This window comes from Cucurbita pepo, chromosome LG02 (genome assembly GCF_002806865.2).
Source record: "Cucurbita pepo subsp. pepo cultivar mu-cu-16 chromosome LG02, ASM280686v2, whole genome shotgun sequence".
Classification (NCBI taxonomy): Eukaryota; Viridiplantae; Streptophyta; class Magnoliopsida; order Cucurbitales; family Cucurbitaceae; genus Cucurbita; species Cucurbita pepo.
In genome coordinates, this window is record NC_036639.1 from 3,438,985 (window position 1) to 3,454,798 (window position 15,814).

Below are 15,814 nucleotides of genomic sequence, written 5' to 3' on the forward strand. Positions count from 1 at the left end.
AAAGAAGAATGAGATGAAGAAAAAGTAAATAAACACAAATCTCGTAGTGTAATTAAACTCTACTCATCATTCCTTTTGACTCCAACGAAAGAAAATTGCCGCATTACAACAAATCTAAAATGTGTAAAAATACTATTTGTTCCTCAAAATGTGTTTGCAAATCTTAAAAGATACAAATTAAAAAGCATGGGGGAAAGAAAAAAGTGAACGAACATTCAGACTTGCCTTGTGATGGCTGAGAAAACTGTTGAACTTGCAAGGGGCCAGACCATTAGAGAATTATACTACACATCCAGAGAATCAGAGGAAGGTGCATGCCCTGCTTCATTAAGAAATAAGCACAAACACAGGTTCCACAAATTGAAAACATCCTCCTCGTTTTTACCTCTTTCTTATAAAGATATGGAGATTCAACGATTTGGAGTCAGCAATGGTGTCCTCATTAAGTTAAAAAAAGGAAAAAAAAAACCAGCATCTGCAAGCAAACAAGAGAAAAGTACCTTTTATAAGGAAAATGTAGGAGGGTAATTTGAGAGAAATTGTGGAGGAATGAATAAGTACCCTGCAGAATTCTTAATCATCCAAATAATAGTATGAGCCAGCGGATTTTTGCTCCCGATCCTTCGTCGAGTCCACCTTGTTAATTCTTGGCCTGTAATTTGTTGGATCTCTTCTAAACGTAATATCAAGATGCTGCAATTGATCACAGTTTGTCAACAACCATGGTAATGCTTCTTAGGATATGGTATGATAATAAAAAAAAAGAAAGAATGTGAATCAAGGATAGAAGTAGCATGTCATACAGATAAGAAGAGATTCATTCCAGTCAGTAACGACTGAGGTCCGTTAGCAGTACAATCGATTGATGGCTGACCCTCGTATACAATAACTCGATCTGCTAGATACGTGGCCATAATAAAATCGTGTTCGACCACAAAGGCAGTCTTTTTTGCATGGAGGATAAATCTCTTGATGACTTTTGAAGCAACAATACGCTGCTCAGAATCAAGGTAAGCACTAGGTTCATCTATCAGATAAATATCCGCAGGCTGCAAGCATTCGAATAAAGCAAATATGTTAATCATTTCCCTGTAATTATTAAATATTAAATGCAAAAGATTATATCTTGAAAGGAACACTGAAGTCACAAGGTAAATGTACCTTTCCAAGGCAAAGGCACAACGCAACTCTCTGCAACTCTCCTCCAGAAAGATTCATAACTTCCTGATCCATCAATTGTTCGATAAGCAAGGGCTTCATTACATCTGAAACAAATTGGGGATGCATATAGGAGTCCCTTATTTTCTGATGTAGCAAGTGCCTGACTGAAAATTTAAATTTAGGACTGATCTTCTGGGGTTTGTAGGAAACGTTAAACTCGGGAATTTCAATATCAGAACCTTCAACAGAATCGGGTTTCAACAAACCAGCCTGCAAATGTAGTCAATGGTGCGATTAATGCTTAGGAAGCAGATATGTACTACTTGGAGAATTATTATTTACTTCTTAAAAAGAAAATAATGGAAAGACCAAATACCAGCATACGAATAAATGTTGTCTTTCCTGTTCCATTCTCACCGAGCATCACAATAATCTGTGAATCAGTAAATTCACCTTCAACCACACGGAGCCTAAAATTTCCCTGAGTTTTAGTCATGGTTGGGTACTTATATCGTGCATATGTTTCAATTTCCTCAGCACTTTCCTGAGGAGTCTCAGCAACCTAGAAGAAGAAGAAAAAAAGTAAGGACAAATTGTAATCACATCAATGTTGCAATCTGGACTTGAAATCAGCATAATCATAACCTTGAAGGTAAGAGATTCATCTCTAAATCGTAGATTTTCTGTGGGAACAAAACCAGCCAAGAAGATGTTGATTCCTTCTCGAACCGAGAAGGGAAGGGTCACAACTCCATATGCACCCGGTTTCCCATAAAGACAGCAAATGAAGTCAGACAAGTAATCCAAGACACTAAGATCGTGCTCGACAACAATTACATAGCTGAAAAAGGATGCATGAACAACATCAAACTAACGTAAGAGAAATAAGTATGCATACATAAAATGGCAAGGAATATAATAAAATACACAAAAATTACCTGTTGGGCCGAAGCAAAGATCGAATAACTTGAGCAGCTTTAAGTCTCTGTTTCACATCAAGGTAACTTGATGGTTCATCAAACATATAGATCTCTGCATTCTGTATGGCAACAACAGCAATGGCAAATCTTTGAAGTTCTCCACCAGACAGATCACCAACATTGCGATCTATAACTTGATTAAGTTCTAGATCACGACAGAGTTCTTCCTTCACATTCCTCTCGTCTTTTTGCTCTAGCACCTGGCCAACGTTCCCTTGAACTGCTTTTGGAATGTGATCAACATATTGGGGCTTTATGATTGCCTGACATAAAAGTAAAGAATGGATCAACAAAGTAAACTTTGATGAAGCATGTCACTACATCCATCCTTGAAAACATTCAGTTATTTGTACGCAATCAATGCAGGATTATAAGGTGTCGAAGGTAATCAGGGTCTAAAAGAGATGCCATAAAGAACATCATGAAATCTTCAATAATGGAAAGAAACATAATGACTAAAGTAATCTTAATTTCTTTTTTAGAAAGTGGGAGTTGGCACAATGACATTATAAAATTGTTCGTTTAAAAGTACATTAAGTAGAACTCCAAGCATGTCTCTTCCTTATCTATGTTCAATAATAGCAATAAACCATAATACTATTCTCCAACAGGAAATCCATTAGAGATTACAAAACTAATTGATGCAGTTCTGGAGAATGAAAGCACCGCAGTCTCCTTTGTCTGCAAGCTAAGCAGTTAAACATTGCGTTTATCGTAGCAAAGGTACCAGCAGTTTTATATCTTACAATTCCCCTCCCAGTGATTAAAGGTCAAAATGCTAATGCACTTCCCCATAAATTTCCAAAAACAATCAGAACTGTAATCTAAAGTTTTCATAAAGTTTCTTCGGATTTGCTATTTAATCCCTGCTGAAATATGGTGAGTTTTTTGGGATACTAATTAGTTAAGAATGAAGATATTAGTTTCGAATTTCATAAGGGCATCAAGAAAAGTAGGGATGAACAAAAATATTCCTACATGGTATTTTGTACCAATATCCATTCACTAGATTCATTATTTTTTGAAAACATGGACAAGATGTGAAGGAAAGCATCTTAGTATTACCTTTAGATTATCTTCAAGGATACGTGTAAAATAGTTCTGCAACTCAGATCCGCGAAAGTAGGTCAATATCTCCTGCCAATCTGGGGGGTTCTGAAAATATGCATGTAAAGGGTGTGAGCTATATTTCACAACAAAGTGAATCAGAGAAGGCAACGGAGAACGTTACATTGAAACGACCAAGATTTGGTTTCAGTTTTCCAGCCAAAACTTTCAGTGCAGTGGACTTCCCAATACCATTGGTCCCAACCAAACCAAGAACTTGCCCAGGCCGAGGAACTGGCAACCTGCAACCACATTGTCCTCCAATTTCGGAACCACACGAAACAAATTTATAATTTTACAAGCTTGGCCAAGAAATAACCTGTGCAATTTGAAGGTGTTGACACCATATCTATGCGTTGTATCTTTATCCAAATCCTTCGGCAGATTGATGATTTGAATTGCTTCAAATGGGCATTTCTGTATCAATGTATTATAGTTACTCTATATCTCACAAGAAATATATAACAATGATTCACACACACACACACACAAACCATAACTTGCACAAACCTTAACACATATACCGCATCCAATACATAGTTCTTCTGAGATGAAAGCGATCTTAGAGGCTGGGGTAACCTCAATACACAGTTTACCTGCAAAGAGATGAAAATTAATGAAGTAGCAAACAAATAGACCCAAAACAAGAATTTTTTTGCGTGAATCAATTATCACAAAAAAAATATATTATAATAATTATAGTAACAATAATACAAAGGAGTTGTTCATAATTCGTATCAAGTCAGCATTCAAATGGCCAAACGTACTTACTACATACTAAGAGATTGAAAAATGGAACACTCACGAAAAGACCAAAGAAATCAACCCCAGAAATAGAATAATCCACCCAGAAAAAAAAGGTAAGCAATGAAAAGAAAATCGAAAAACCACCATCCTATTAACTACTCATAAAAGTAGATACCCTTTTTAAGCTAATTGAAAATTATTAATGATGCAAACGAATATACGAAATATGCACGACGACAGACGACTGTTCTATAAAAGTTTCCGCAATCAAACACTTTAACTACGATCAGAATGAATAACCAATTCAAGGCCAGGTCGCTGGGTGCTTTGTCGACTGTCTTGAAAGGTAATTCTACGTTTTCTGGCAAGGAAAAAAAAAAATAGGTATCCGAATAAAGTTGTATCATCGAATTACTCCAGGGAACAAACTAGTTGAATTAGAACTCTCTGGCTCAAAGACAGACATTAATACATGACTATACAACCCTACTAGAACAGAAAAATTAGCAACTATCCAGTGGCAACCTTAATCTCCCATACATTATCCGACAGTAGATCAGATCAAGAACATCAAAATCTACAAAACCATAACAACTTGATTCTCAATTACAAAACACTAATACGAAAACGAACATAAAATACCTGTCTTAACTACGGGACAGCTCTTCTTGCATTCCTGACGGCACTTTTTCGGCTTGCACCTATCCGAACTCACAATAGCTATACGCGTTAATCGATCCGCCATCAGTCACTGCGCCGAATTACAGAAACAATTAGATACATACAAACCAAATGAAAATCAAATCGTCCAAAAATCCTAGAGGGAGCAAACATAAAAACGAAATAAAGAAAACTCACCAAAATTGAAAAACTGAAGGTAGGCGGAAGATTATCAGATAGGAAAAGAAGGTGGAATCAAAGAACAACGTGCGCTGAGAAGCGAAGAGGAGATACGAGCAAGCGTATGGCACACGCACGTCCCCAAGTAAGCTTCTAGGGTTTTTTCAGATGCAACCCGAACGGCGGTAATTTTCGGAGGGTTTTTTCTTTTTTTTTNGGGTTTTTTTTTTTTTTTTTTTTTTTTTTCTTTTTTTCTCCCCAAATGAGTTACCAAATAATCAGCCTTATCAAAATCTCGCAGCTGTAAAAGTTTGTCTGTTATAACCTAAATTATATATTAGTTGGACAACTCATAAAATATTTACCGTCTTTTTTCTTTAAATATATTTGCATAATTTATTATCATTTTTNTCATTTTTTTTTTTTTTTTTTTGTTAACAAAAAAATTAAAAATAGTTTCTTTCTTTTTTTTTCTTTTTTTTTTTTGTTAACAAAAAAAATTAAAAGTTTTAGAAATATAAAAAAATGTTTAAAAAACTTTATAATATCGATAATTTTTTAAGTAAACTAATAAGGAAAATAAGATTAAATAAGAAATATAATTTCAAAAAAAAAAAGATTTAAAAAGATGTTTCATCCCAAAAAAATTTTAACATTAAAATATTTAATGGCAACAATTTTGTAACTAATTATTTATGAAATGACATATACAATATATATGTATGTATACACATCTTTGAAAATGATAAAACGAAAAAAAAAAATTTAGAATAATAACGTTTATTTAATAATTAATTGATTTAAAATTTTAACCTTTTTAGTACGTTTCAAGTTTATAGTTTAAAACAAAAAAATGTTCTATAATTATTTCTATTTATTGTTTATTTAAATGAACGAGAAACAAAAATATATTTGGCAATTGTTTGTTATTTTTTTAGTAAAAGAAACCAAATTAAGTACATATAATAAAATAAAATATATAACATCATTAAAACAGCAACTAAAATGTTATAAACCCAAAGCAAAATAAATAAATAAATAAAATATATCATCGAAGTGTTATTTGTAAGATCTCTCGATTTAACTAATTTACTTTAAAACGATGCTATTGCTACATATAATTTCATGTATTGGTAACGAGACGTTAAGGATTCTAAAAATTTAGAAACTAAGTTCGTTTATCAAACTTGTTTATTTCCTAAAGAATATGAAAAACAAAAAATAGAAATAGAAAACGAGAACCTAAAGAACGTTATGGAACGAGCCACCATTAATATCTCAGCTAGACGATCACTAGACTTTAGCCGACCATAAGTTTGGACCATAGCCTTCATACTTATAGAAACTTACCATACCTAACTTCAACTTTAGCAATTTTGTTGAACAGATCAGTGTAAATTTAAGCAAATTACATTAGATATAGATAAATACTAGAAACCAATGTATGTGCAAGTAATAGACAGCATAGAACACGGTGAAGTTTGGAGCAACCATTGACGGGAAAAGAGTTTTCACCGACCTAAGCTGACTCGACTTGTTATGGTTTATATCCTAGACCAAAAGGTTAGAAGTTCAAACAACTACCTGTTGTGTTGAACTCGGGGAAAAAAAGTGAGAAAGAAGAGAGGATAAGCAAGGAGATTCTCATGGTTCACTAATCTAAGCATATCATGAACGGTGGACGATCCACGACCAGAAGGTCGGAAGCCAAATCGCACTAATGCAATTCATTCGCCCAACGAGCAAGGGGTGGCAAAGAGACCTGTCCAATATACTTCGCTTACAAGAGAAAAAGAATAAAAAGTAAAAAACTAAGAAAGAACCTTCCCTTATTCAGCATTGTAATCAAATATGTAACAAAATGGACTCTCAATTCTTCTTGGGGGTCAAAGAAAATAAGAGACAAAACAAACATCACAATATTTTCTGGTTGCCTCCTCGGTTTTCCAAAACCCGAAGCGTGCTGGAAAATTTTGCCACTTTTCTCACTCGTCGTAAACGAGTTTCGTCTGAAATCCCAAGTCTACTTGTACAAAAACTCGACATTGTCTCTAATATTACAAAAAGTAAACTGATCTGGAAATAAATACATACCTGCACTTGATTTTTAACAGCCTTCGAGGTTTTTATGCGGTTCGTTCCGGGTGCGTGTGCAGTTTTTCAATTGTCTTTCATAACTGTAATTTCCAATCACAAAGCCAATCTGCTAGAAGATGATAATGCGCACAAATCATAAACAAGTCTCGCTCGGGCATTCCCGGAAATTTCTTAGCCAAGCAAGTCTTTAAACAAGTTCGGATTCGGACTGGTAGGGGTCACACCCATCTGCCTAACGACTGCATCCTTTTCCAAAGATGCCTTTGCATCTGGTCCCTTGCTAAATTGTGTCGAATTCGAAACAATAGTTTCTCCCTGACCCGTCTTTGCGGCCACTTTTGACAATCCAGAAGAAAGATTCAAATCATCCTTGTTGGAGGATAGAAGATCCAAGAAATTGCTTCCTTGTCCACTCATGGCTGTCCCAGAATATAATGCCATAAGATCTGGAGATTTATTGGGTTCAACAGGTTTAGAATTCACGGTCGAAGAAACCTGGCTTTCATCAAGAAGCCCTTCCAACTGCTTAAATGGATCAACAAATGGTGTACTACTGGTGACAACCGGTTCACCTAAGTCGAGGAGGTCGGGAGGAGGTGGTTGGTGGCTTGCCTTAGGCACAGCAACTTCTGTTGACGTGACTGCTTTCTTGGCTGCGTGAAGCTTATCGGCACCATGGTGTGCCTTGGTAGCTTTATGGGCAGCAGAAGGTGCCCTTTTTTCGGTTTTGGATGAACCTCCAAATAAGGAGGCCGCAAGCTTTTGTTTCTCTTGAGAAATCTCAGGTTCTGAAGTTCTCGAGTTATAAGTCGTGGGTTTTGAGCTTACAGAACTAGTGCTATCTACTTGTGAAACACCATTTACTGCTTTTTGAGGAGTGGAAGTAGACACAGATGAACCAGAAGAGGAGTACGTCGACCTGCCCCACTTCTTCTGAACACCATCAAGTCGTAACTTGACTCGAGTCAAACCATCATTTGATACAGAAGGATCTGATGTAGACTGGTATGTCTCCCTAGGATGATATGGCTCTGGTACAGGAACCAATTCAGCTGAGATTGCAGGCGAAATAGGAGGGACGCTTGATGGCACTGGAGGCCTTGGGAGATCATAGGCCTCAAACCGAAGGCTGTGCGACACAACTTCACGCTGGTCAAGACTTTTAATGGCACTGATGTCATCCATCCTAGATCGCTGACTCTCAGGAATGTAAGGCTGTGCACCATTTTCTAGTGACTGTTGCACATAATTGTTGAGGAACGATAGATCTTTATCAATCTGCAAGGAGAATTGAAGTATATTACTACTACAGCATAATATCAAATTCAATAAATTTTGTGATTAAAAATGAGTTTGGGATGCCTGTTTCAAACGTACATTAAACCGACACTTCTTTGAAGAAAACTAATTAAATGCTTCGATTAAAAGCACTTTTGAGTGATTTTTATTCGTTACTTTTGATTATTAAAAATTTTAAGAAGTGCAAAAAGACTTTTTACAGCTCTTTCAAGTTCTAACCAAAACAGTCTCATTTTTTTAAAAGAACATTTATAGCCCTCCCTAAACATTTAAAAGTGCATTCCAAACCTACCAAACTTCTTGAGATTATGAACTTCAAAACGGAAATCAGAAAAGAATAGCATATGTATTTTAAAAAGAGAAGTTGACCTAAGAAGTTCACTTAGAAAATAGAGGAGAAGCAATAAACCAAAATAGACAAACTCGAAACCAGCTTAACGTCCTCATAAGAAGACATCGACTGGTCTTTCCTTTAGGACCAGTAAGGAAAAGGAAATAAATAGTCTTGCAGTGAGAAATATGACCTCGATATCTTCACAGCTTGCATCAGCTGGCATTATATTCTCAACAGCTTGAGCATCTAAGCCTAAGGTGGCCTGCAATTCATACGCACGTTGCTGCAAATCTGTTGAGTGGGATGCTGATAATTCTTCAATCAAAGATTGACACTGCAACCAGGGAAGAAGTAGACCATTTCATAATAAATAGATATTTTTACTATTTATAATTTGTAAGAAATAACAAGGGGAAATACTCGTGACAAGCATCAGACGCTCGATACCAAGATTTAAATCAAAATGAAAAATGAAACCGAGACATGGAAGGGGAAAGCAACAAAGTCATTGAACAGTAAGCAATTTTTTTTCCTTCCATGTTCCACGCATTGAATTCAACAACCAGCTGAATTTTTAATTCTTTCAGTGAGATCATTCATTAAAGAACAAAATAAAGAACGACAAGCATAAACGTCTTAAATTTACCTCAGGTAGCACATCCACTCTTCTCCCGGACATCTTCTCAAATGCATATACTTTCATGAGAGCTGTCACCGCATAAGCCTTCAAAGAGAACCGCATCATTACTTAAGAGTCAAGAACATACGTTGCTATGACTCCTAAATTTTTTTGGCAAAGGTCTATGTTTTAGAAATTAGACAATAGGAAAACAATGGGTTGGGCAGTTGGAAACAAGACAATAACTGCTTACCCTCCAAAGAAAAGCAACATGTGTTACAATCTCAACATCTTTCGTCTCATACAGAAACTCTTGAAATTACTTAAGTGGTGATGAGAGCCTACAGCTACAATAATTTCTTATTTGTCCATGCAAGTTTAGAGCGTTCTTGAAAGAAAGAATATATCCCGATCAAATGCTTGTAGTTTTTCAGAAAGATAAAAAATGCACTTCCTTCCGTGAACCCATAGCACAACTTAATGGCATTTTTGGAACGTTTTGGCCTCAGCAAGGCAGTTAGCTAATAACAGGTTAATAACAAAAAAAAAAAATTACACTGCAATGCAACAATAGCTTACTTCCAAATAGATGACACCAATACCAAATCGTACAATTAACTTGATTAAATTCCAATCAACAAGTTAGAGAAAAGCTGAGAAGAACGAAGGCGCAAATAAACCTAAACTGTTGATCTTTTCAATGCTTCTTATAAATTCAGCGATTGTTTTATGTAATTTTATTGCAACTTTAAATTAACATCGTCAAAAACAGGATTCTTTTTTGTCATCCATAATTTTGAAGTGTCTAAATCAAGAACTAAATATGTTTCCTATAAGTCCTAAATCATTGAAATTGCGATTTATATTAAATCGTCATTTAAAAAAAAAATCATTGAGAAAATAATAATGAAGTAATTTTCATTATTTCGTGTAGAAATTAAAGTCCATCCTGTTATATTTAACATGTCTAAAAGAAACAAAAAAATAGAATGAGGCAATATAATCGGAATGAACAGGAAGGTTAACCACCTTAACCTCCCTATACCATTGAGGCATTCAAGATTATAGGCATACCTTGACGCTTTCATCATTTGAATAGGCTTCGGCTACATCACAGAGCTTTCCAGCAATATATGAAGCAGAGTACTTTCCATCAGCAGTCCCATACTCCCCCAGAACCCAACAGATGACCTGGAATCAGAACTCAAGATATTAAAAAAGGAGTGTTATTTTTTGCAGTTTTTAGATCCAAGATTGGAGAATAACCTGAAGAAATGCAGATGGAAGCTTGGGGTTCCCAATAATGCGCAAATATGACTCCACCTGTGCACGGTAAATAGTTTACTTTGATAAGGAAACAACTTCAGTAAAGGACAGAAGCTTAGGAAAGAATTCATAACATTCAATCCTTGTAGTTTCACTTATAGCCAACACATTCCAGATGCAACATGGAGGCTAAAAGAAATGAAGATAATACATTATAGAACTTTCAAACACACACACACACATTTGCGAGTATCCAAGACAGCATATTCTCAACAATTCTCACAGGACAAGTGTCCTAGAATATAAGGACAAGTGACCATTCTCGACCATACACGCACTTCATCCGACTACATTTGGCTGCCAAGATAACTCATAAGACACTTATCCTAAGTAGTTCATTACCGTGACTTGAACACTCATTCCCTTTTTCCCTTTTACCTTCACTATTTATGTTGGCCCTTATGGACCATTAGGTCAACTCAAACTTGGTAAATACATAGTAGTGCTATTATCACTCTTAAAATAAGTAAAGATAGATTATCGTGGGAAACAGAAACAATATATATAATATAAGTTTGGACTCAGACAAATGCTTCTCTAGACAAAACTAAACGAAAACAATAAACATGATGGAAGAAACAACATATTGAAACAAAAGGATGTGTCGATTATCAATGAGAAGCAGCAAAGAAACTTTCGGACTCCCAAGGGCTCCCAGGGTAATGCTTGATTATGAGAGATGCTAAACAATCATTGTAAATCAAAAACACAAATAGTCGGTGTTTATTTAAAAGTGTGAAGGGAGGGACAACAGCTCTCCAAAACTTAAAAGACTTTTCAAGAGGCACACAATATAACTTTTTTTTAAAAAGAATAGGTATTATGAAGCATGAGGTTACCACATGATACACAAAGGTGTACACATGATAGTTATATCAGAGAGAGATAATTAAGTTACATACCGCAGATGATCTCAACTGGTTATCTACTGTATCACCATCGTCTCCAAATCCTTCAGCAATCAACCGCATCAAATCATGTGCAACTTTAATATTCACCAAATCTCCAGCGTGCTCAAAAACTTTATTAATGGTCTGAAGAGGATTAAGGGATTTTGCTAAAACTAGAACAGTAATAATAATCACTCAATAAAAGAAAACAAGATTGAGTAGGGTCCAAATACCTGAATGAACCAATGGTTATTAGGTGCAAATTCCTCAGCAAGTTTAACACATCTTGATGCTATATAAGTCTTATAATGATGGTCCGTAATGCTTATCATATATTCAATCATGCGATTGACAATCACTTCGACATTGGTGGACTTGGTCATTGTATACAATAGTTCAAATGTTTTTCTCTTTAAAGTATCATCTGGATCCTGAGGAACAAACACCAATAGGAACAAATATAATTCACAGTAGCATGCATATAAATCACCTTGAATATTGAGCTATAAACAACATATTTGTAACTGAAATGGGATAAATTACAAATTATTCTGAATTATACTTGAGAAAGCCACTTCCGCATGAATAAGTAGACTATTAGTTGCTTGATGAGACAGTAATGCTTGTCCTCCCAATTTTAAATTTGAGATTGAAAATAAAAATTTGGAATAGAGCTGAATCCATTTTAACACGGAAACAAAAAAGAACAAACAACTATACATGTAAGTGCCTATCTGCATAAATGTAAACCAAATTTTTATCAAGACAAGCCACCTGACAAAGAAAGAAGAATATCACTCACCTCCATACAATCAATCACAGCTAACTGATGTTGTTCGGCAATATCCGGACTTAGCTTTATAAGTCGACCAAGTGCATCAATGCCCATATATTTTAGATTATGGCTATCACTCTGAACACAAAATTGTGTAAAGTAAATATAGGTCAAAGCCACAGTTGATTAATACTAATAATAGAGCATACAGTAGACAAGGTAGTATAAACAAACCTTTAAAAATCTAGAGATTACATCAGCAGCAGCTTCCAGCAACTTAGGATTCGGGTAAATAGATGAGACGCAGCATATACTTTGGTAGAGAACAGCATTACCTATATTACTTAAAGGATCACACTTCTTAAATATATCCCCAACAACTGTATACATGTGTTCACTTGCTTGCTTGTCGCCAGCACCCAGTAATGCAAGAATTTTCAATAATTTGATCTGTACAGTTAAATTCACTTCAATTGAAATGGAAAAAAAAAGGTCATTGCAGAAGACAAATTAGCAGCAAAGTGACCTTATCAAGCAGAACGCAAGCGAAACCTATAGGAGACTTTTGTTATTAATGATGCAGAGATTATCAGACCTGTATGAACGGAGCCGGCATCTGATGGTATTCATAACTCTTCGGCAATCTGCGGTCAGCTACCTGTTTAAGAATGCTTACAAAGCTGACAACTAAATCTTTATAGGAATTTACATCCGTAGTAATGAGCTCAAAGAGAGGGCAAAGAGTGGCTCCCATGACTCCAGGATCGTTATCACACAGCCTCTGCAACCAAAAAGAAAAAAAAAGAAGGAAAGAACTAACAACTCCCGGCACTGAATTGCATAAAAACCAGCAACCAAGTATCAAATTTTGAACCCCACCTTTCGGAAATTGGAGAGGAGATGCGATATGGAAGAGGGCGATTTCTGGTGGCAGCGATGAAGAGCCATGATAGCCTTCTTTCTAACGGCCTCCTTTGAGTGTCCCAAAAGCTCGACAACCTGCGGTAACACTGCTGGTATAGTCTCCTCGTTAATAAGCCTACACACCGCATTGAGAGCCGCACAGACGACGAGGTAATTATCGGACTTCAGGTCTTTCTGGATGGTATTAACAATGAGAATGATGAGGTCGTGGTCCTCGTGAAGAAAGAGTGTGACGGCCAAATAACCAGTGCGCTTCAGCAGGAGATTGTCGTCATGAGTCATCTTGACGGCATGGATGTAGCCGAATGAAGGATCATGACCGAGCATCTCAACATACACGAGACGAATAATGTACTCCTTCATCTTGCGCTTCGGAATGTCGGGATCGGTGAGACGGCGTTTCAAAGTTTCCATTTCGTGAATGATAATTCGCTCCTCCTCTGCCTTGGATCTGGCCTCGCCGATCGATTTAATCAGATCCAAAAACTCCTTCGACTGTCCAAATCCTCCCTGAGACCCCATAGCAAGCTCTCTGCCGATCGTCTTCAACTGCTCCATCTTCCAACTTTCTAATTCCAATCAACAGCCTTCGCTTCACAGAAATCCACAAAAATTACCATAAAACTTCTAGGGTTTATGATCAGAGAACGCCACAGAATACTAAGCCTATCAATACTTCTGAAATTAATAACTGGATCCGAAATTGGGAAATTCGGTGCAAATAACCACACAGCAATCACCGGTAGCCGCCGGAGGTCGGAGATGTAAAGCGAGGTGGTGTTCACAGCTCTGAGAAAGACAGATTTCTTCTGCCTAACTCGTCTTCTTCGTACGGTTGCGTGTGTTTTTCGTCAATTCAGATCGAAAATTTTCACATCCTTCGGTGACGAACAAAATTGATTTTAACAAACATAAAAAAAATTATTTATAAAATTATAAACATTTATTTATTCATTTTTTTTAGTTCAGACAAATATCATATTTTTACCTGAGCTGGTGATTTTCACTAGATTCCAGGGATTTTTTTACCGTCGAGACGGTGAAAAATCGGTAATTTTAATTTTATATTCTTCTTTTTATTTTAAAAAACGAGTATCACGTGCGCGTATGCTCGAGGGATTTTAGTGAATTATATTTTTGGGGAAAAAAATTCTAAGAAAGCTTCATTAAAAAATATATTTTTTTTTTCACATTTTCAGATGTGAAATTTCTCTTTTGCCCCTGCCTTTAAAATAGCATCAAATTTTTTTATTTTCTTATTTCAAATTTATGCCATCGTGGTACCATTACGATGGTTATCGTCACAGTAATTATCACATTGGATATATTATAATTAACTTTATAATTGTATTTACAGTCAGATTGTACGAGGTAATCCATACGTTAAAATTAAGTGACTGACTGTGATTTTATGTCATAAATTCCAACAGATATAAGCTACAGGAGAACATGTCGTGTTAGGTAAGAGACATTGTCGTACGCAATAAAAGTAATTCATGCACACATACGTGCAAAGCAATCAACTTATTATCGACTATAACCTAGGAGACATGTCGGGTAGGTTAAACTCATAGTTTGTTTTTAAAACACGATCACTGTTGTCTCGTGTGATCCCACTGACTATGCACATTGCACAGTGGATGATACGTACTAATTAGTTATAATCATCGCATTTGACGATTCAACTTCGAATTAATGAATCACTATATGAAGCAATGGATATAACCGTGTACACTTCCCTGACACTGTCCCATCCCATACCTAGCCCTATTTACTCCTCTTAAATGTTTATCTTGAATATTCCCTTTGTTACCCATAACTCGTTATTTGTTGGTGATCCACCGCTAGCAGATATTGTCCTCTTTGGGTTTTCCCTTTCGGGCTTCCCCTCAAGTTTTAAAACACATTTGTTAGGGGAAGGTTTCCATACACTTATAAATAGTGGTTTGTTCTCCTCCCCAACCAATGTGGGACATCACAATCCACCCCCTTCGGGGCGGGCCCAACGTCCTCGCTGGTACTCTTTCCTTCCTCTAATCGACGTGGGACCACTCCCAAATCCACCCCTCCTTTGGGGCCCAGCGTCNCCCCCCTTCGGAGAACAGTGAGAAGGCTGACACATCGTCCGGTGTCTGGCTCTGAGATCATTTGTAACGACCCAGATCCACCACTAGCAGATATTGTCCTCTTTGGGCTTTCCCTTTCGAGCTTCTCCGGCACATCGTCCGGTGTCTAGCTCTGATATCATTTGTAACGACTCAGATCCACCGCTAGCATATATTTTCCTGTTTGGGCTTTCCCTTTCGAGTTTCCCCTCAAGGCTTTAAAACGCATCTGCTAGGGGAAGGTTTCCACACAAAGGTGGTATGTTCTTCTCCCCAACCAATGTAGGACATCAGAATCCACCCCTCTTTGGGCCCAGCGTCCTTACCAGTACACTGCCTCGTGTCTACCCCCATTTAGGAAACAGCGAGAAGGCTGACACATCGTCCGGTGTCTGACTTTGATATCATTTGTAACAACAAAAATCCATCGCTAATAGATATTGTTTTCTTTGGGCTTCCCCTCAAGGCTTTAAAACGCGTATGCTAGGGGAAGATTTCGACACCCTTATAAATTGTGGTTTGTTCTCCTCTCCAACCAATGTAGGACATCACACATAACAATGATTAATATGTAGCTCGATAAAAAAAAGTTGTGACATAAATATATATA

General features: G+C 36.6%; 2 protein-coding genes across 4 annotated transcripts; both read right to left on the reverse strand.

The window, feature by feature from the left end:
* Positions 1–14: 14 nt before the first annotated feature.
* Positions 15–5,050, reverse strand: LOC111788713 (ABC transporter E family member 2). 3 transcript variants are annotated; one of them, XR_002814203.1, is made up of 14 exons: positions 4,854–5,050; positions 4,638–4,746; positions 3,759–3,844; positions 3,568–3,665; positions 3,373–3,490; positions 3,207–3,296; positions 2,100–2,404; positions 1,807–2,002; positions 1,538–1,723; positions 1,162–1,431; positions 804–1,049; positions 562–693; positions 386–475; positions 15–319 (listed from the first exon to the last, which is right to left on the reverse strand). XR_002814203.1 is itself a non-coding variant. In XM_023669163.1 (13 exons), exons 2-12 carry the CDS (start codon positions 4,738–4,740, stop codon positions 574–576), a joined length of 1,818 nt encoding a protein of 605 aa, XP_023524931.1. In that variant the 5' UTR covers positions 4,741–4,746; positions 4,854–5,050; the 3' UTR covers positions 15–475; positions 562–573. The 3 variants fall into 3 exon arrangements, 1 of the variants encoding a protein (XP_023524931.1); XR_002814204.1 differs by lacking the exon at positions 386–475 and having other exon boundaries at positions 501–693; XM_023669163.1 differs by having other exon boundaries at positions 15–475.
* A 1,588-nt stretch (positions 5,051–6,638) lies between these two features.
* On the reverse strand, positions 6,639–14,001 carry LOC111787913 (AP-4 complex subunit epsilon-like). Its single transcript, XM_023668008.1, has 11 exons — positions 13,055–14,001; positions 12,771–12,956; positions 12,410–12,625; positions 12,203–12,313; positions 11,634–11,831; positions 11,413–11,544; positions 10,451–10,507; positions 10,259–10,375; positions 9,212–9,289; positions 8,756–8,899; positions 6,639–8,210 (listed from the first exon to the last, which is right to left on the reverse strand). Exons 1-11 carry the CDS (start codon positions 13,655–13,657, stop codon positions 7,104–7,106), a joined length of 2,949 nt encoding a protein of 982 aa, XP_023523776.1. The 5' UTR covers positions 13,658–14,001; the 3' UTR covers positions 6,639–7,103.
* Between the last annotated feature and the right edge of the window lie 1,813 nt (positions 14,002–15,814).

Excerpts from the sequence above, each read along its gene's own strand:
- LOC111788713 (XM_023669163.1), bottom strand. The coding sequence starts at position 4,740 with ATGGCGGATCGATTAACGCGTATAGCTATTGTGAGTTCGGATAGGTGC. Across the intron at positions 2,003-2,099 it reads TCTTTGCTTCGGCCCAACAG|CTATGTAATTGTTGTCGAGC; the intron begins GTAATTTTTGTG and ends ATCCTTTTTCAG. Across the intron at positions 1,432-1,537 it reads CAACATTTATTCGTATGCTG|GCTGGTTTGTTGAAACCCGA; the intron begins GTATTTGGTCTT and ends CTACATTTGCAG.
- LOC111787913 (XM_023668008.1), bottom strand. The coding sequence starts at position 13,657 with ATGGAGCAGTTGAAGACGATCGGCAGAGAGCTTGCTATGGGGTCTCAG. Across the intron at positions 12,957-13,054 it reads TCCTCTCCAATTTCCGAAAG|AGGCTGTGTGATAACGATCC; the intron begins GTGGGGTTCAAA and ends TTTTGGTTGCAG. Across the intron at positions 10,508-11,412 it reads ACCAGTTGAGATCATCTGCG|GTGGAGTCATATTTGCGCAT; the intron begins GTATGTAACTTA and ends TACCGTGCACAG.